General features: G+C 43.4%; 1 protein-coding gene across 1 annotated transcript in view; it reads left to right on the top strand.

The window, feature by feature from the left end:
* LOC121591452 (synaptic vesicle membrane protein VAT-1 homolog-like) overlaps nt 1-20431 on the top strand; it is a 70498-nt gene that overhangs the window by 12864 nt on the left and 37203 nt on the right. Inside the window, exon 2 of the mRNA XM_041911948.1 lies at nt 9495-9890. Within this exon, the coding sequence (XP_041767882.1) occupies nt 9562-9890 (329 nt within the window). The 5' untranslated portion in view covers nt 9495-9561. The remainder of the gene's footprint in view (nt 1-9494; nt 9891-20431) is intronic.

Genomic DNA, 20431 nt, shown 5'->3' with positions numbered 1-20431 from the left:
TGGGGCCAGATCCGTGTCGTGTCCATGGTAAGCGGATGCGCTTGAGAACGGGTCGGCAGGATTGCGCGTGGGAGGTAAAAGAGGGTAAACTCCCACTTACCTTGGGCAGGGGGGAGCAAAGGCAGCCGCTCCGTACAAGCCGCCGCAAGTGGTACCGAGCGCGCAGACCGAGATCGTGCCCGAAAGCAGTAATAAAGAAATTTTACAATAAAAGTCAGCAATTATCGTCGTTTCCCGCTGTAAAACACATTACACCATTCACCTAAACCACCATCCTCCTACCCATTCTCTCTCTCTTTCTTTCTCTCTCGGGTGCACATTGCCGCGAGGCTGCGCTTCTGTTGCTGCAGTTGGTTGCTGCTGCGCTGTTATTGCGCCGCGTACACATATCCGGCGCGCGGAAATATCACGAACGACGATCGCGGTAACGTTTTTGCTGTGTTTTGCGCGAGACTTGTGCGCGTTGATGGGCTTTGAAAGGGTCGATCATAGCTAGGGGTTGGGAGGCGAACAAGAGAGGGATGCTTTTTCATATTTTTCTCTGCCTTTGCTTTCTCGCCCATGATCTATGAACGTGTGGCTACATGGCGTGGGGTGTTGTGTTGTGGCTCGCGAGAGCAGCACGAGTGTTTATTGGAGGAAATGATAATGTTGTTTGAAGGTGGTAGAAGGAATGGTTTGCGAACAACGAAAAAGGAAGCGTGCGTGATCGCGATCTGGCTTTGATCTAGGCTTATAGTAGCTTTGGCTGTAACTTAAAACGTCATTTTCTTTAGCAAGCAAATTGCAAGACACACGGCATGCAAAGAATAATTGGTATTTATTTTTAAAATCATGTCAAACTACAAGTTACAACTGTAGTTCATCAAATTTCCCCAGAATTGGTCAATGATGATCAATAACAATCGTTTACATTCAAAATCCTAATTCAAATTCGTATGAATCAATTTGTGACTCAATAGATGATTCTGATTCGATTCCAATCATTGCTGTTCAAGTGTTTTATTAATCGAGTTATTACGATAAGAAACAACGTTGGTGACGATAACACGAAAGTCTGTAACTCATTTTAGACAGAATTTATAGACATATTTATTGAGTCAAATGTTTGACCACGATTCGTATGCTAACAATGATTCACTCTGGAATTGATTCAATAAAAATAGAGCTCCTACCATCACATCATCTCCCTTAGTTGGTCTACTGTGAATCGAAAGATGAGTCGCTTGGTAAATGTGAATCATTAGTCAAATTAAAATTGAATCATAAATTGAATCGAGTTATAGTGGTGCATTCTCTTTTGCAAGATCAGTTTCATGCGAATCGTGTTTAAATATTTACATTTACAGTTTACAGTTTCATTACCAACTGTACGACTATGTTTTAATAGTATCAAACGCACTATTCTGGGAGAATCAAACGACGACTTTCTCCCTCCCTTTAATAAACCATAACTCTCATTCCGCAAACGAAAATACAGACAGCGATAAATTTCGTCTCAATTATGCCTCTATTTGTGCTTGCGTTGTCGGTTCGTCTCTTGCACTCGCCTCTCGGTTTAATCGCTTGTCCGTACAATCCTTTCAATGTGTGGTATTCGTAGGCTAGCTCTCCCGAACACCCCGTGCACGATGCTTCTATCGCTCACGATTCCTGTTTGAACTGTTCCGTCGTAGGTCCTCCTGCTAGGCAATAATGGACAGCAAAGGCGCACCGTCAAACGGCGACCGCCAACTACTACTTCGTCATCCATAAAGCAAAAACCGCAAAGCAAATGGAGAATAAATTTAGCGTCACTTGTGTCACAGCAGAGAGAAATGGGCGTTGGTGGTTGGTGGTGCCCAAGAACCTCAAAGGCAATAGAGAGCGAAACGTTTTGGCTGGTTCGGCGTATGTGTGTGTGTTTGTGGTTGGTTGATGCATCAAAAAGGAGCAGAACTTAATTGGTTGTTAATGAATCATTCGTTCGCACTTAATGGCGTATAATTCTGGGATCGCGCTCGTTTGGAGGGATGATTTAAGGGTGGCAAAGTTAGAGCTGTCTTGTGGATCGTACATTTCATCTATAGCTTTTATTTGCATTTAATGCTTTAACAGGAAATAAAATTGTTTGTTCTTCTATATGGAAACACATTTCTCTTTGTGCGAGACTCTATTCATTAAAGCCATTTTTTTTTAAACTAATTTCCCGTTAATAATTTGGATACATTTAAACCTGCCAACTGAAACAAAAACGTCTCTGCAAAACCGTTAAAACCCCACAGACAACAGAGGAATTCTCCAACTCGAACGGCCTCAAACATCTGGGCCCCTCCCTCGAGAAAGTGAGCGCGCAGTTTCATCCCGTTGTTCATCCCCCCCCCCCTCTCCAATGAGCATCATTTTCTCGATCGACGATCGCTTCGCGAATTTCCTTTTTCCTGCTCTAAGCGTGCTTTCTGTCTGTCGATGCTTTGTGCAATTTTCTTTGCGCGAATTAGCGCGCGTTTTGCGTAACCGTTTTCCATGCCGGGGGAAACATCATGCCTCACACACACACAGTCAGTCAGTCAGTAGTGCGGTGTGTGGTAAGTTATGCTCTGTGTAGGATAGACATTTTGGAACACATCCTCCACACATGTGTGGATCGAGTCTTGCACCACAATAAAAATAGCAAACTCTTCTTTCTCTCCGTTTTTTGTTTGCGGCCTGCTTGCTTGCTTGTTGGTAATTTTGGTAAATTTAAATTGCCTTCACTTCATTCACCGCTTCGCCTCTTCTTTACTGGATCCGTTTTTTTTTGTGTATGAAAAAAAAAACCCCTTTGGTGCACACGTGTATGGGAGGGGGCTTGTTAATCATTTTCCCAGTACCAAATTGTGCAAATATGTGTGTGTGTGCTACCTTTCGACAAGTGTGGTTGACCGTTAGAAGTCATGTCATGGGCAGGCGCTGCCCGCTTTTTTTCCCATGCTCAACGGTGAGTTTTGGGCCCTGCCAAGGTGGTTTGATTTTTATGCTCTCGTGAGTTTTCCCACCTCCGCTCCCCCTCTATGCTCTTTAATCATTCGGTTTGGGGCTGTGGCGTGCATGTTTTGGCGCATGGGGGGATCCTCTGGAGCAGTAGGATGGTCTTGCTTGCTGTATGCTGTGACCGAGGTGTGCTGTTGTTTTACGCTGACCTCTTCTCTCATCCTACCTCGGTGGTGTGTCTCTGTTTCCCGTTTGGTGCGAGAGTTCATCATCATGATGGACCGTTCTCCTCCTTCCTCTACTTGCGTGCGGTAAGCGGTGTTTGCTATTTCATATATACAATGATTCTCGTCTCATGGTTTAGCCTTTTTTGTGTTTTTTTTTTATGTCCCTGCGCGGCTGCCTGTGTGTTCGTTGTGAACGGTTTTGAGTGTTTTTTTTTTCTTTTGTCAAATAGTTGGCAGTTTTTGCTGCCTTTTCCCCTTCCCATTCCTTTGCTGTGGCTCGAAACCCAAACCAGAAAAGAAAACCAAAGGATTTTGCGGTTTTGTTGGACTGTCGTTGTTGTGGCTGTGTGATTTTTGTCTTAATTTTTGCAGCCAAACTCTACAAGCACAACACAACAGCAGGCTAAGAATCCAAAAACTCTCTAGTTTGCTGAAAAGTGTAGAGGGAGCTTTCTAATGCTTTCCGGTGGTTTTGACTCTTTCGGGCGTCTTAGATTGTGCTGCTGGGAAAAAGGTAAATGTTTTGCAAAAAAAACCCCAAAAATCCCCATCCATAAGAGTCATCGAACATAATATGCATGGGAAAAAAAATGGAACTGGAAAAAGCAATTGATGATCGGTTACATTTTATCGCATGGATCGTCTGTTACGTTTTTTCTTCCAATTTCGTGACGGTTCAATAGATTTGGATGTGTATTTTTTTTCTCCCGTCTCTTTATCATGGATGTGTATCATTAAGCAGGAGGAGCAATTTATTGAAACAACAAAAACCATCAACTCGCCCGAGAACATTGTTTTGGTGGGAAAAAATTGGACCACAAAACAAAAACCGCTCTCAAATGCTTCAACGCCTCTCATCTCCCCTCCCTTCTGTTTGATGTATTGATGAAGCGGTACACGGCCGTCGTCCCCAAGTAACATTAATGGCTTAATTATTTCGATCATATTTTGGGATGATTGATGCGACGACGAACCAACCCCCGATCGAGCATTTCCGACTCTTGTCTGTGTGTGGTTTTTGTTGCTGCTTTTGTAACGTTTTGGTTTTTCACTACAATAATGGATAATATTTTTTTTGTGAAGCATGATTACTCCTAACACTTTTCTATAGATTTTTTTAATACTGAGTTGAACGTTAAATTTTCATTAGAATCTAATGTGTTGCTTGTTATGTTGAATTCATTTTAATATTAATTTAAAAATGATCTGGATTTAATGTCATGAAATTCACCGCAGAGAAACTGATGTAAAAATAACTCCAATATTGACATCGAGAGAACAGTTTTCGTACCACACTCTTGTGGGATTTTAAAATACAATCACGTTCTCGAAAATTTCAATTCAAATCCACGTAAGGCAAAGGTGTAATGTGTGAGAAATAGTACGACGTGGAATATATTTTCAAAACGTGAGCTCCTTCTTCTTCCTCCCAGATTGCTCCAATAGACACAGCGTAAGGATTACGGATAGGGAAATCGAAAGTTCTTATCCCCAAAAAGGATGGCAAAAATCGCACGAATCGCGCTTTGCATCTATAATAATGCTGTGCCGGAATGTTTAGCACGTTTTACGTAACGGCCAAGATAAGAATGTCGTTTGGAAGGGAATGATGAGCAAATATGAGGCATTGGGGATTTACGTGAGCATTTTTACCAAGTTTTGTTCCCTTCTCTTTCCCGTTCAACTTCCGAAACTTGAAACTTTTTATACCAAACCAGATAATGTTCTAGTTTTGGCATAAGGAGGCTTAATTAACGAAGCCTATGTATAACTATTTAAATATGGTATGAGAAATACTGTATTAAGAGGATACTTTTGTCTCTTAACTTTTAAAACATCGTAATTAAGGTAAAACGAGAAATTTCCACAGTAACAAAGTTAGGCAGCTGCTGAGCTTTCCACCTTCTCGCTCGTTCCAGCTTGCGGTTTGTCGACCATCCGCGGCATGATGCGTGTGCGTGTCGATTTCTTTTTCCAATTTTCCAGCCCAACTACAAAAAATCACTAAAACATTTGCGCCGATTTTCTCTCCCGTACGTTAACAACATTCCAATAGATTCCATCTCGCTGCCATTGCTTACTCTTGCAGTGGTGTTTTGGTGGTGGTGGTGGTGGTAGTTGGCTTTCTATCATCTACTAGGTAGTAGCTCACTGTTGAAGTACCAAAACAGACAGCAAATAGCTGCAATTGGTACAAACTAAGTAGATATTTTATTAGTTTTCACCCACCGTGTGTGCTGCAGTGTTCGCCACTGATCCAGCGACGGGTGGTGGAAAATGTGTGGCACATCACTAATATCTGTGTTATAGTTTTCGTTAGTAGATTCCTTTTCACCAAATCTGGTCATGAAGCCAGTTTGTAACTTGTTGTTGTGCAAAAGTTGTTTGGAAGCTTTGTCTGTTATTCAACTTCAGGGTCTTTTTGGACGCAACAGTGTTCCAACACGATCGCGTCACCATCATCAACCCGTACTTTACCCGTTCGAGCTGGGATGTTTTTGTTTTCTTTTCCGGTCCACAACCACCCCCAACACTTGTGGGTGTGGGTGTGTGTGTGTCCTTGTATCTTCAATTTTGGAGTGAGAACGCTTTTCCCTGCACTACCTCACGAGGGAGCACACAAGTTTTTACATCACGAACAGCAGCAGCAGCAGCAGCAGCCCCCGTTACAGTTGACGAGCTCCCGAACTGAACCGTGACCGAGATGATAGGAGGGAGGGTGTGTGTGTGTGTGGGTGATGTGTGTAAAAACAAAAACAAAAGCTTTCGTCGATACGCACCACGCGCCCCGCGCTTATCGACATTGACTTTGAAAATGAAAACGAGTCCATGGCGGGTGCCTCTTCCCCCCCCTTCGTTTCTCCAGCCTTTTGGTGGGGATGGAGCTGTCCGTTGTGTGCCGTTTTCCCTTCGTACTTCCAAGGTATTGCCGAAAAGTTCGTAATATATCTGTGTGTGATACTTTGTGTGTATCTCATCGATATGCTGCTGGTGTGGTGTGTCCGAAATATGTTCCGAAATCACTTGTTCGTCGAGCAGTTTTGTCGGTTGCTCAAACTATTGGACAACGATACATGAAAATCAATTGGATATCAGAAAAGGTCCTCGATCGAGATGGAGGTGTGGGATCAATTTTGGTGACAGCTTTCAAGTATCAACTTAACTCGCAGGAGAGTGTTGTGCAAAGGCTGGAATTGAATTTTGGCTATGAGCATTGGGTGTTGAAAAACAACTTCATCATATTGATATAGAGCTTTCCATGAGTTGTTGACAATTTGCGGATGTATTGGAATTGGACCATGGAAGTTGTTTTTTTTTTTTAATAAATTCAATTGGAAACTAGAAATCAATTGAGCACTGTTCTCGACAGCTTCTGACAGGTGTGCTTGTGACTATGGCGTCTGACGTGTGGTTTGAGCATTTCAAGTGCTCGGTAGTGTACATCAACAGCAATTCTTTACCAGGAATTCGTTCTATACGAATGTGCAATAACTTCTGGAGTTAATTTCTGTAAATAACTTATAATAACCAATTTCTACCTAGAAGAATGTTCCTTAATACAGATTTCAGTAACTATTGGAATTGATTCCAACTGTTGCCTCACCGCACAAGTGTTGTTTTATGTCGGATGTACTTCTTCGCCAGTACCCAGATGTTTCAATAACATCACAAACGCGTGAATAATTGAATTGCTGCAGACAGCGCTAAAACAACTTACCCGTACTGCAGCATCTCTGTCTTCAAAGACCAATCCAAAATAACAGGCACAAAAAGATAAAAAGAACTTTCGTCCCCAATTACCCCAGCAACGGAGAGCCCCCGCGCAACTCAACAGAGGAATGCCAGAAAGTAAAATAAGTAAAGTGCAAATTTGCATAATTTCGGGAGAAGAGAAGAGCGGCCAATGGTGCGTTAATAACGTCCAAACGTTCAGAACATTCGTTCCGCGCCCCGCGTAACTTACCTGCATCCATCCTCCTGTCATTGCTTTGGTCTACCGATGTCTCTCGCTCTCCAGTTGGCTTCGCCCTGCTGCTCAATTACCTTCAAATTACATTCCATTTAGCCGGACGGGAATGGTGGTACGATGTTGATTCCGGGATAGCCTATGGCGCGACCGTTTCATGGATGGCACAAAGTTCAGTGGGGGAATGGTTTGGTGGTACGGTGATGATGGTGATGATTTTGTACAATTTTCTGTACGAACAAGCTTCCATTTTTGGAGTCCGTGGTGTGGCGGTGAATGGTGGTTTGTGGTTATCACACACAGAAAGTGCAGCGAAAGAATCTGTCAACTACTCTGTCTTTGGGTGGTGGCACTGTCGCTATGCCGAAGTGTGGTGTACCAGAAGTAGGAAGCCGCTCATTGCGCAAACGTCAATTGCAGAGGAGGACCACACCGGGTGCGTTCTAGCAGCAGTCGCTCTGCTCCTTGGTGGCGCTCCTTTTCATCTAAACATAACGGTAATGACCGGTTGTAGTCCTCGGTCGTGGTCTTCTGGTGCTATCGAAACAAGCGTTCAGGCGGTGGATATTCAATTATCGGTGTGGCACAACCATCACTTTTTCACCGACCGACCGGGAAGGTCCTGAAGCGAAAACCAAATTACGTTACATTGTAGTCCTATTACGATCGACTTTGGCGTTTGTTCATTTGCATCGTCTAATGATATTGTGTCAGGATGACATCTGGGACATGTTTGTGGTAGGAAACATGTGTTGAGATATTTCGGGAAATTGGCATCTTAGGATCATTGCGATGAGTTAAGTTCGGAGTTGATAAAGAAAAGATCTGTGATAGAAGAACAGTGAGGGAATGAGATTATTTTGTCTTCTGAAATGAAAACGAACAACGAATGTTAAGGGTGCCTACCGCTTTCAAGATGTTGCCAGGCAGGAATACATCGAAAAGTGTGAAGATGCTGGAATGATGTACATTGAGAAATTGAGAAGTGTACCTTTCCAGTATTGATCGATAAAGAAGAGCAATCACCATCAATTTTCTTCACGCGGTGAAGGGACAAGAAGCGACAAATATTTTCGGTAGCTCCTGGTCATCACCATTAAAGGAAGAAGTGTCGCGCTTCTCGTGATGTACAGATAGTGATTGTAAGCAGATATTTGCTCTCTCTCTCTCTCTCTCTCTCTCTCTCTCTCTCTCTCTCTCTCTCTCTCTCTCTCTCTCTCTCTCTCTCTCTCTTGCTCTCTTCAAGTCTCTTTTAAACGGCACTTTATGGACATAAGAACTTTTTTTGGTTTCTTTTTGTTGCTGTTCGTCCTGTGAAATACAACTTCTCATTTCACTGTACTTTGCTACTGTCTCTTCTTGCTGTTGCTCATGTTCCAAGACACTGCTGCTTTCCCCCAGCAACACTCCTAGCAGGAACAATACCTCCAGCAAAAAAAAAGTAGCAGCAGATCATTTTTAATGAGCTACCGTTTTGCCTTCCGTCTTCCGCCTTTTTTCATGGTGTGGTGCATTTGAAGACACCGTGAAAACTTGGTCATAGTTTTCCGTCGTGCTCTTCCCGCGCGCTTTGATTGTCTCATTTGGTAGTGCGGTGGAGAGTGGTTTTTTGTGTACGCCTTTAGATGAGGAACGCCAGAACAGCAGGATATAATACATCTTCACATCTACGTGCGCGCGCGCGCGCTCTCGCTCGTAAGTTGTACAGGTGCCTGTGCATGAAACACAAGATCTGGCAGCATCTACCGGCAACTCCGGCAGCATCTACCGAAGAACGACGGAATCGGTTGCTTTGTCTTGTCGTTTATAAATATTTACATCGGCCATGGAAAATGTGGGGAGATGGAAGGAAGGCGATGTAGAATGCTGAGGTTTTGAGATGTAGCTTAATAGCAAGAGCAGCATCAGCAGCAGCCTCCATTTGGCATCTTTAGGATCTTGTTCGTGGTGTTGTTCATTTCCCATTCCTTCGAAACGTTTCGGTTGCGTTGGAATATCTTGACATCAAATACACACACACACGCTGGAAAATGGTCGCACTTTTCCATGTTCCTGGAATACGTTACGAAGCAGATTTTAATTTCCATGTACGCTCACACGTTGATAGTATTGGTCTTTGTTGGATGCTTTCTGTATTTTGATATTCTGATGTATTTCTTGGACATAATTTATTGGTTGAAAAGGTCCCAAAACTGCTGTCTCCTTACTGCCTGCCAGGTAGCACAGCTTTTCCAATCTTAACCATTGATTAATAGACATTAATTAAAATAAGGACGCTATAATCACACAGTGCTACGATACGAGTTCCGCTCTAACCCTTTTTTGTCGATGCTTCTTTCATTCCACAGCCAAGCAAGCCCCGGCCCACGCGTGTACCTTCTTCGCTAAGCTCCCTTTCAACGCATAATCAGCAAGATGACTGAAACCACAGAAGCACCAGTCGTTGCACAGACCGCCGAAACGAAGACCCCGTCGCCCACGAACGAGACGGCCGTCGTCACGCCGGCCGAGAACGGGCATGCCGAGGGTGGAGATGCTAAGACGGCAGCCGCCGGCGAAGAACAGACCAACGGCGGTGCGACCCCGGACGAGAAGGCGAAGGCCGAGGAGAAGAAGGAAGACCCACCGAAGGAGATGCGCGCCGTCGTGCTGACCGGTTTCGGTGGTTTCAAGAACGTGAAGATCCTGAAAAAGCCCGAACCGTCGCCCCAGGCCGGCGAGGTGCTGATCCGCGTCAAGGCATGGTAAGTCACACACAGAGCCCCGAGCAACGCAACAATTGAACGAACTGAAAAAAAGGGAAGGGATCGTTAATTAAGGACTGGTGTGTGGTGTGGTGTGCTCCGTTAACTGATTCCAATGGATGTTGAGCATATTTTGTGGCCTTTTTTGCGATGGCCTGCGATGGCGATCCTAAGATCCTAAGGGGTACTATACAGACACGAGGCATTAGAAGTGTGTATAATGTTGTTCAACATGTTTTGGGTTTGCTGGAGCAGAACCCAACTCGAAAAAGTCTCTAATTCCCGAGTGAATTCCAGCATTTTTTTTGCACATCTTTTGCATCTTTCCTTGGGTGCAAAATTATATATACTCAAGGGAATGGGAAATGATGTGCGACACTGCTGCTTCCCTCGTTCCGTTGCTTGTTTATTGAGACATGATACAGGCCCTGGCTCTAGACACTAAATTGGACATCAGCTTATCTGCCCTATTCTATCTCGACATCGCTGAAGCGTGAATTTGATGATTTTTGAGTGTCGAATTTGCAGGCACCGAAGGGTTTCTTTTCCGCATTGTGCTTTGTGTTGTTCCACTTGATCAGTTTCCTTCTGATGATCGCTGGCAGATCTAGATGATTGGAAGCACTTGAGGGAGTTGGGTTGGAGATGTTGTGATGATGATGCATTGTTTGGAAAGTTGGTCCGTAACTCGAGCAAATAATAGTCTGCGGTGGACGTATCTGTTTGATTTTGTCTGAAGATATGAAAAGGCGGGGAAAGATTTGGCAAATGTCTGGAAACATTAATCAAATTTTAGGACCTGATCACCGAACCCAGTGTCTAGAAATACTTACCCAAAGCTTCAGAATTTGTATATCCCCAGTAATATTGCTTGGAAGTGGAATGACATGCTTGTGCCAAAAGAAGGCACTCTTCCAATTGCTATGGCTTCCTCCTGGGAAAAGGTTCTCGAGAATTCATAGCCCATTTCATCACTGATAGAGTTATCGGATGTCGGGAGGTTTTTTTTTTTGGTGTGCGTGTATGCTCTCCAAAATTTGTCATACGCACCAAGAATCCATAATCGTAAATCATGTTTTTATCACTTTGGAAACGTAGCGCGTAGGTTGCTTGCGTTGGCTATTTTGCTGGAGGCACACACGCGGACAATATTCCCTGGCCTGGATGATATAAACTTTTCGCCAACAAAAAAAAAAACCTTCATTGCTCGACATCTTGAAGAGCAAGCCGAACAAAAAGGGCACGGCGCGGAGCATGTGTGTGCGTCTTTTCTTAGCATCCCTCTTTTACCGCTTCATTTGTGTGCCCTCTGGTACCGGTTGAGAGAACGATGTGTACTACGACAACTACGCGAAGAAGTGACAAGCCTCTCTGATGTGCGCTTGGTTTATGTGATACAGTTTTCTTTCTTTTCGGGTGTGCAAACATTTATGATTCATGTTTTATGTCGAACGAAAGAAAAAAGGGACACCACGGCAATGCACAACAGCAGGCGGACAAGAAAAAGTTGGTACGCTAAAGATTTTGAACTCTCTGTGTGACGTTCTGAACTCTGTCTTTCCCTCTGATATTCTCCGGTGCGATGGGAGCAGCGTTTGTGCGTATTGGAAAGGATTCTCTGAACAGGATGTTGGCGGTTAAAACAAGTTGCCCCGAACGGTTGGGCGGTTACATCGACGAACGGCCGAGGAGGAAAGAATGTCCAAAGTCTTCCCAAGGGAAAGAAGACGATAACAAGCAGAAGTAGAACTGATGTGTGTGTGCGTACACATACCCTTTTGGCGTGGGGTGGAAAAAGTGAAACGCAACGCTATCGGCAACACGTGCACTGCACATGTGAGCTTGACTCCGTTGCGGAGGTTTTGAGGTTTTGGGTCTGTTGGGAAGGCTCGTTTCCCATTTTTGGTTGGTGCTTCTCTTTGCATCTTGTATGGACGATTTTGGTACGGCCTGTGCGCCATCTTTTTAACAACGAAGTCTTTGGGCGAACATTTGGGAACCCGGAGGAAGGGTTAGGAATTTTTGGGGAGAAAGGACGCTTGCAATGTGAAGCATTTTTGCAGACGGTTTATGAGTGACACTGATTTCTCGCGCGCAAATTCAAATGTCTGCAAATGTATAATTATCGTGTTTGGCCGCAGGAAGAGTTCCAAAAAACTGAATTGTCCAACTGTTTTGTTTTGTAGATACCCAAAAAAATTGAGATCATTTTGCATGCCTTTTCAGTATGCTCGAATTCAAATTAACGAGTTCGATTTCAAATTGGCCTTAAATAACCGCAATCATTATCAAATTAACGGGCGCGCGCTCTATTGGGCCCAGAGAAACCACCGCTTTGGCGTGTAAATCGATCCGCCGGTCGAGATATCAAGTGATTTATATCTTGCCTTAACCTCGCGCGATTGTTGACAAGTGAAGTGATTTCATTTCACGAGGTTCATTTCCTCTTTACTCCAGGATAGCCTCGAGCTCAAAAAACACATATCAGAGTATGAGATCGGAAGGGTTTGAGATGCATGCATGGGGTTCTCGCTTCACATTCTCAGATGACTGCAGTTCGTCAATGCCGAGATGATGCGCCTTGCGCCATAATGATAGCTTGCTATAGCAAAAGCAACAGCAAGTCAGAATCTCTTGTGGAAGGCGTTCGCGCTCAAGACAAGACGACGTTGAATCTGTCAGCTCTGTGGTGTGTGTGTGACTGGCGGTGGTGGTGGGCAGGTTTTTTTTTCGTTTCGCGGGACGCTTTCAATTTTTTGACAGCCGAAAACGAAACCAAAAAATGCAACCGATCGTGTTTGTGGCGGGTTGGGTGGGATGGAAACGGAAACGATCTTGATCTTGAGAAGACCGTTTTATTGAATGCGAGAAAAAGGAACGCGCCCCGTCATGCAAAGATGACGGCAAGTCGGGGGAGAGCGTTCATTTTCCTTGAATGATTGTTGGGGCTTGGCTGTCGTCGTTTGCTTGGTTGTGTTAGTTGTTGTGAGGGTGTGAAAGAAGAAGGGGGGAAATGTGTGTTATGTATCACGGTGACAGGAAGGAGGTTTCAGTTTCCTCCTCTTTGAATGTTATACCTCAAACTTTCATATAAGGACACCAATACACCTAAGGACATGAAAATGTTGTTTTTTTCTTAATTGGAAATGAAGAAATCAATTACTTACACTTAGTACATCGGGTCTCACTTACCCTTGACAGCTACGTCCAATTTCTCACTCTTCTCTGGGGAATTGATTTCTCCTCGTAAGGATCGTGTAGAGATACCAACTGTTCCAATATTGTTTGAAGGTGTTTGTACAGATTTGTAAACGAAGCACCACCGTATCATTAAACTGAAATGATTCAGTTGAGTTACCCATGGTGTTTATTGGTTATCAAAATTCATTGGGACACACCCAATAGGGAGTTTACATTTTATACGCTTCATGATTCCTATTTTTTGCTGTTGCTCTTGTTGTTGCTTTTATGTGTTTACTGTGTTCACTTTTATGACCTTTACAAAAAATGGTCTTTTTACACATTTGAAATGAAGATTTACTGCTGAACATGACGATCCATTGATGAAAGCTTCTTCTCCGTGATGAGGTGAAAGTGAAAAATTGATTTATTATGGAAATGTACATACGGCAGCTATTTTTGTGTAAGGGCGGGCGCGCTGATGAGTAATGGAAAACGCTCAACCGTACCTTTACGATTGGAAAAAAACTCTAAAAACGCTTTTTTTTTTGCTTATTAAATGGAACCCATTTGACACTGACGAAAAATAAAATTGTAACGCAATTTACCGTTCACGGTTCTGTAACCCGTAGCACAAGTGGTAACGATCGACGGTAACGCGCGCGAGCGGGAAGCCATTATTTCCGGTGATAAAGTCCATCTCGAGCCCCGGGTGATTTCATGGGTATAACTGAAAGCGAACAAAAAAATATTGAAGCTTTAGCCACGTTTATCATTTACCGGTGCATTATTTCGCTTCCAAGTGGCCTTCTGTGTGTGAATTATTGATTTAGAGACACCCGATATGACGCGCCAGCGTTGCCGAATGGTTGTATCTCGCTGCTTCACACCCCACAGGGCGTGTGTTTGTCGGGTGGCGTGTCGACGATGCAATTAGGCGTTGCAATATTTCGAGCGCAAGTGTGTGACTGCAACGGATTTCTTCGGTCCTCCAACGTGAACTGCATGCTCCATAGCAGAGGCCCACTTTATAGCCGCGACCGCAGATTGAGTATCGACAAGCACAAGTGCAGAGCAAACAATGCCCGCAAGTGCCTTCTATTGTGTTGCGGTAAGGAACATGTCTTTGCAATCCACCAAATAAATCACTGCAACTGCGGAATGGGGAGCCGTTAAGGTATTGTGTAATTGAGAACGACAATCGACGGAGGGGGGCAAAGCGATGCATACCGACGCAGTATTAACGAACGAGTGTCGCGTGCGATTGCTCATCAGCTCAGTTTGAGAAGCTGTCTATATTGTCATCGACAAGCGTTTTAATATTCCACTCATATGCAGGGCGTGCGCGAGCTTCTCTTAGCCTCTAGCAAGAATTATGGCGACGACGTTCGGGTAGTAGGCAAATGCGCACTTGGTTCCGGCGTTGGAATGTTAGGAATGTAGAACTCTTCCTTGTTTGTCAGCCAACGGTAAGGAATGTCGGTTGAAGAGCAGTTTAAGAAGTTGTTGATGATTAATTTAATAATGTGCTTTCGAGGTTTGCGATATTGGTTTGACGCTTGATTAATCTTAAGATACTCCAGAATCCAACTTCAACAATATTATGTATCCAACAGGAATTCTTATTCCATGCAATAAAGAAGTAACTCTATTATGATTAGCTAGAAAATAAACTTCCATAAGTTGCAATCCTTTTTTGCACATCACTTACAACGCAGACTGTGTTGTACGGCCAAGGACGCGCTCTAATGGACCGTTACATCTCACGCATAATCAACACTCCGCCCCCTGAGAGTCTTCACGCTCCTCATCATCCTGTCCATCTTCCGAGAGCTCAGAAGTCGTCGGATCAGATTAGTGTCCGGTGCGCTACATGCAGCCTACTGGGTAAGCTTGCTCTGGACGCTTCCGTCTGCACAATGTGATGTCTGGGCAATGCTCTCCTCCTCCCCAGTCGGACACTGGATTAGTCTCGTCCCAAGACATTTGCTGGTGCCGTGACCAGGATTGACCGGCAAACTCTTCCCCGGGCGGGGACCGGCTTTGTGTGTAATTGAATCAAATCAATCAATTATCACCGACCCGCGGCTTCGATATAGCGGCAGCTGAGATTGGATTACCATCATCATCATCATCGTCGTCGTCGTCGTCACAGGGGTGTAGAGGCTGATGTATAGGGGATTAAAGTCTTCGTCTCGAGACAAGTGACGAAGCTTACGGCTGGGCGGCTCCGGTTCTCGTTTCTGATTACGTTTTGCTCCTAGTGTAAGGGTTGTGACCTAGACCTTTAGGGATTTGTTTCATTAATTGTTTCGTTTTTGTGTTTTTGAGTTCGTTTAAGAAACAAAGAAATGCCATGGAAAGTTTTTACTGACTCTGTTCTGTTTGTTGTACACTAGTTTGAGCGGGTACGGAGCGGCGGTTAGTTCGAAAAAGCGATAAGCGCAAAGCGTAATCAAACATTCGTCATGCCCCCTCCTTCGCCGTTGAGCGCGAATGATTCATGGTGGTTCTTGATAAGGGACTCACTCACGTTGCACACACAAAAAATAGCTGCAACGCGTCAGCGGCAATGCACCATTAGCGAGATAAATATAACGTACAACGACCGCGCACCGCTACTGTTTAGAACCTTTCATTGAATGATTCTCGGAATGATCTTGAATGAAATGCGACGCACTAGCGTTTTACGCTCAAGTGAGGTCCCAAGTCGCAGGAATTAGACAAATCTGGCATACTGAGCTAGAATGAGCGAGCGAGTTGAATATTTTAAGGGAATGAATTGGGTTTTGACGAGCTAAGTTAGTTCATTTGCGATTGAATCATTTATGTCGACAAGTAACTCGCTGAATGTGAATTAAATCATTTAATCTATTAGACAGGCTAATCTCGACGAGTGATTTAACTCCCAATGCTGCTCTATAGCTCTGTCTGGGTAAATTAAATGATTATCGTGTTTGGCAAATCCTGCGAATGTTTCATCAGTTCAGATCAGTTACTTTGCTTTCTACATCTACTAGTAGCTCCTCAATATGAATCAAACCCATCTTGAGTTCAGGAACTGTTTGAAAAGTTGAAGAGTTATTCAAATTCAACTCTCTACGTCGACTGATTCCTGAATCACGGTGAATTAATCAATTCGTGAGTTGAATAACTCTTTCAAAAGATATGCCACGATGATTGTTTTAATTCCTCTCATTATAAATACTGACTAGCAAATCACCTGGAGTAGTTATGCATTCAGCTTATAGAAAATTGGTTGACTATTAAAATTATTCTAGTTCATTTGCTGTAAAACTGACGCTTTGAGTTGAGTAGTTATGCTTGTGGTACATCAGCTTCAAATTTCAACGATGTTGTTTTCTCCTGCATCATTCTGCACCTCTCGGAGCATTATGAAGCCTCGGCGCACTTAGCCATTGGTGGATGCTTTGGTTTTCCAACATCCACAAATCTCTCATCAGTTTCCGTGTGGTTATTTGAGCCGGGTTTGCCGGTATCTCCTGCTCCCTTAGATCGTTCGTACCTCAGCGATGCATCGTGCGGCAAACATGTGCTGTCCTTTTTATTTGCCTGTGCCACCATTCCCGGGAGTGGATGACTATTTGTCAAACCATACTGCTGTGCCCTCACCCTTGTATGCTTCCGCGTCCTGAAAAGCATCGCTCGGATGTGGGTATGGTTTGATTAATTGCCTATCACACAATTGATGGTAAACCACCACCGGCGTTTGGCGAACGGCGCGCGGGCATTCGTTAGAGCCAAAAGCCTCCGTGCCCAAGCGTCCGGATATGATACCCGCAGTGAGCTATCGGTTGGCCACAAATTTGTTATTAGTCAAAGTTCGGTCCCGCTTTTGCTGGTACATCCTCTGCTTGTGATTCCTAGTTCCCCTTGTATGTTTCTTGTTCTTCCATTCTGTCCATCCTCATGTCCCGCTTATCTCACCCTACACACCCTCCGGTTTTGGTGTGGCGTGAAAATCATTAACCGGATCTGCTTACCGCCGGAACCAACCATTAGTGCGATTGTGTATGTTGTCCGGACGGAAACGATCGTGCTGCGAAGGAGATGACACTTCTTAATGCCCCTCCGTATATATAGACACGGGCAACAGAGTCTTCGGGTTTTTAGATGCCGCCTGCGTCCCCGGACCGGAGTGATAATGTTGATCCCGATGAGGAGGGATGATAATAAATAATGGTAATGATGATGGGCTGGTATGAGCTTTCCCGGTTCTTTCTCTTGTAGTAACTGGTAGGCACAGCATTGCGAGGAGTTTGTGTGTGGTATATTTCCTCCATTATGCAACAGTATCCGGAATCTGATTGGATCCTTTACTGTTTGTTCTATTCATTAATAATGTTTGTTCCTTGTTGAAGTTAGCGGTGTGTTTGGGAATTTTTAAAGCTGACGACAAATATTGAATTCCTTAACCAGGAAACTTAGTTGTCTGAGTAATTTATGAGGTGTTGTAGGATTATTATATATTTAGGGATTCATGACTAATGTATAATTGTGATTCATGTTGTTTCAGTTCCAAAATTGCTGCTTAGTCCATAGTCTTACCAGAACTTTCATTATCAGGCATTAATTAAATGGTTCGAAAGATTGCAGCAGCGAAAAAGAAACAACTGTTGATACAACATTTCATGCCAGCTTAACACATGCGTTTAACAACCTCTACTCGCGATAGACGAAACAATCTCCCAGTGCCAATGTGATGAGTCGTTAACTCATCGCCTTCGTTGTCTTAAGTTTTTTCCTTTCCTGTCTGGTGAAAAGGTTAAGGTTATCGTTTGCTCCTTCGTAAGCCTGTCATTTAAGATTAACTAATTGGTAGCCAATTTCAAGATGTTTTTGCTTTCTTTTTTAATTAAGTTTGAATTATGAAACGAATGAAACGGATTAGAAAGGGGTACCGGCATCGCCCTAAAACCTTATCGCGCAGTTGGTATGTGGTTCATTTCGAGGAGTTAATTGTGGGTTTTTTGCGTGGTGATATGGGTCATTAAAAAAATTATATTGCACATTGCTGTAGATTTTTTGTTAATGCTCTGCATTTGCCTACACCCCAATTTTGGGCACAAAAGGGTTATGATTTATGTGCAATCTTTTTGAAAAGGTTGATTTTGCGAACTGCTGAACCTTTGCCGCAACGGGGTTTGGCGGCTGGAGATTTAGGCTCTCTCCTAGGGCTTTTCTAAAAAATTGCGAAGTTGTTCTAATTGTTTTATCCTTCGCGGAACTTTAATGGGATTTTTTGTTTTCGTATTTCGCGCATCCTATCGCTTTTATTTTGCGTGGATCTGGATAGCGATTAAAAAAAGAGGTATAGCATAATATTTTATTGACCACACTTACATTCTCCACGGCAATTTCTCGCTCTGCGCCCGCCAGGCATCATAAACTTCGGCAAAAGGTAAGGTTGACTGTCGATTGTTTGTGCGGTCCTTAATTATTATTTTTTTGCGCTTCAGAAAATCCTTGTTTCAGAGCACGAGTTCCTCGTACCAAAGCACGTTATATTTGTCTTTGTGTTCGGGTTGTGCTGCAAAGCGACTGCGAACAGCAGAGAAAAGAACCCTCATGAAAAACACAACACACTTTGTCTGGGGCTGGCAGAGTAATTTAATTATATCGATCTCTAGAGAGATTTCGGTCCGTTAACTCGAGTATTAGACGACAACAGGGTGGTGGTGGTGGTATGAAGCTGTCGGCGTGTGTGTACAGTCGCCCATTCGCTACACCAATCGTCCGTGACCAACAGCTAGCGCGGGAGAATGGGGCTAACCGAGCGAGGCAGTCGAAGGGACAGAATTGGGAAAATTATTAGATTCTCACTCCAGACGTGATGGGTGTGAGGCAGGGGGAAAAAACATTAGGGTCAGGTTCAAGGCCAGTCTGGGTCTGAATCTGATAGGATATAGCATGTAAATTTTCCATTGCGGATGTCGCGCCCGGACGGAGCGAAGGTCTCTCCGTGGATACAGTGGTGCAAATATTTATAGCAATAAGCAAGAAATCCCAGAAAAAAAGCATAAAATTGCTTTATGTGTGTTCAAATATTAAAGTTTTTCCTTTGGTGTAAGCTGCCATGTATAGTGTGGCTCTGCTCCTCGAGCAGATCAGCAAACGCCCGTTGCGAACGAGAATCCCAAAACGTGCCAGTGTGTTATGTCTAGCGCACCACATATGTCGCCAGCAATGATGTGGAACAATTTATTTGTCTCGGTATTTTGGTTGCTATTTTACCTCTCCTATGTGCAACCTTTTTGTTGTATGTGTGTTTGGGTCGTTTGATTTGCAGGACGCACGTACACACAGGACCCGAGGAATCCTTTTTGCGGTACAAGGGGAGATGCCCTTCGCCCTCTGAAAAGAGAACACATTTTCCCCCAACCAACCTAAGTCGGGGTCGTGTGTGTCGTACCTAATTTTCGCCCTTTGTTTTATTTGGGTAATCCTTTCGTGTTGGTGATAGTGGAATGTGTTGATCTTATAATTCGGTCGATTGGTTTTGGAATGGAAAAGCGTATCCAAAAGCAATTTATTTGATGATTTCGGTGTGCGTGTATGTTGACCTTCCGTTGGGTGGGGAATGCTGTACTATTTTGCTATTTCCATGTTCGATGTTTAGGTTATGAGAAGCTGTTTTTTCTTTAATATGTATGTTGCTATATTTTGAATCGAGAGAAGTACATTTGAATTATTCAACATTCGATTTAGAAGGAGTGTACCAGTATAAATGGCTAATGGGAAAAAACACTATGAATCAGTTTATTTAAGTTATTCAACCATAGGGTAGAAGATAACATAAAGCCTTAAGTCCTCAGTTGTTTGAAACTAAAGATTACAATTCGAATCCTGTACGATTTTGTTAGGCGATTTTAACGTGTGTCATAGTTTTTGATACGACAACCCCATATACTGATCGATTACTACGATATCTTGGTGAGGTTGGACTAAACATGAGGTGTGCTTGAAGTCATCTAGATCCTGAATGCTCTTGGTTAATGGCAGATTTCAATTTTTCACCCAGGGCCAGTGGAATGTACATCAAACCAGACATATTTTCCATATCCAGAATTGACATTTCCGTTTTGTCATATTGGATTTTGACATTTGCCTTGTCTGAATCAATTTGCCAAATTCCTTATAGTGAAACTAATTGGTTTTGTAAAACCCCTATCATTGGTTGCAATCAAAATAGGCATTGAAACATGCCATTGCTAAATATCGGAGTCATTTAGGTTTTATTCATAAGAAGAACAGTTTAATTTGATTTTTGTTCTACTTTTTATATTGTTTTTTGTTACTCATATTAAACAAATTTTACTTCACTTTTTAATAGGTTACTG

Source organism: Anopheles merus, chromosome 2L, assembly GCF_017562075.2.
Source record: "Anopheles merus strain MAF chromosome 2L, AmerM5.1, whole genome shotgun sequence".
In the NCBI taxonomy this organism is placed as follows: Eukaryota; Metazoa; Arthropoda; class Insecta; order Diptera; family Culicidae; genus Anopheles; species Anopheles merus.
The sequence above is the reverse complement of the archived record's forward strand: the minus strand, read 5'-3'. Positions and strand labels throughout refer to the sequence as shown.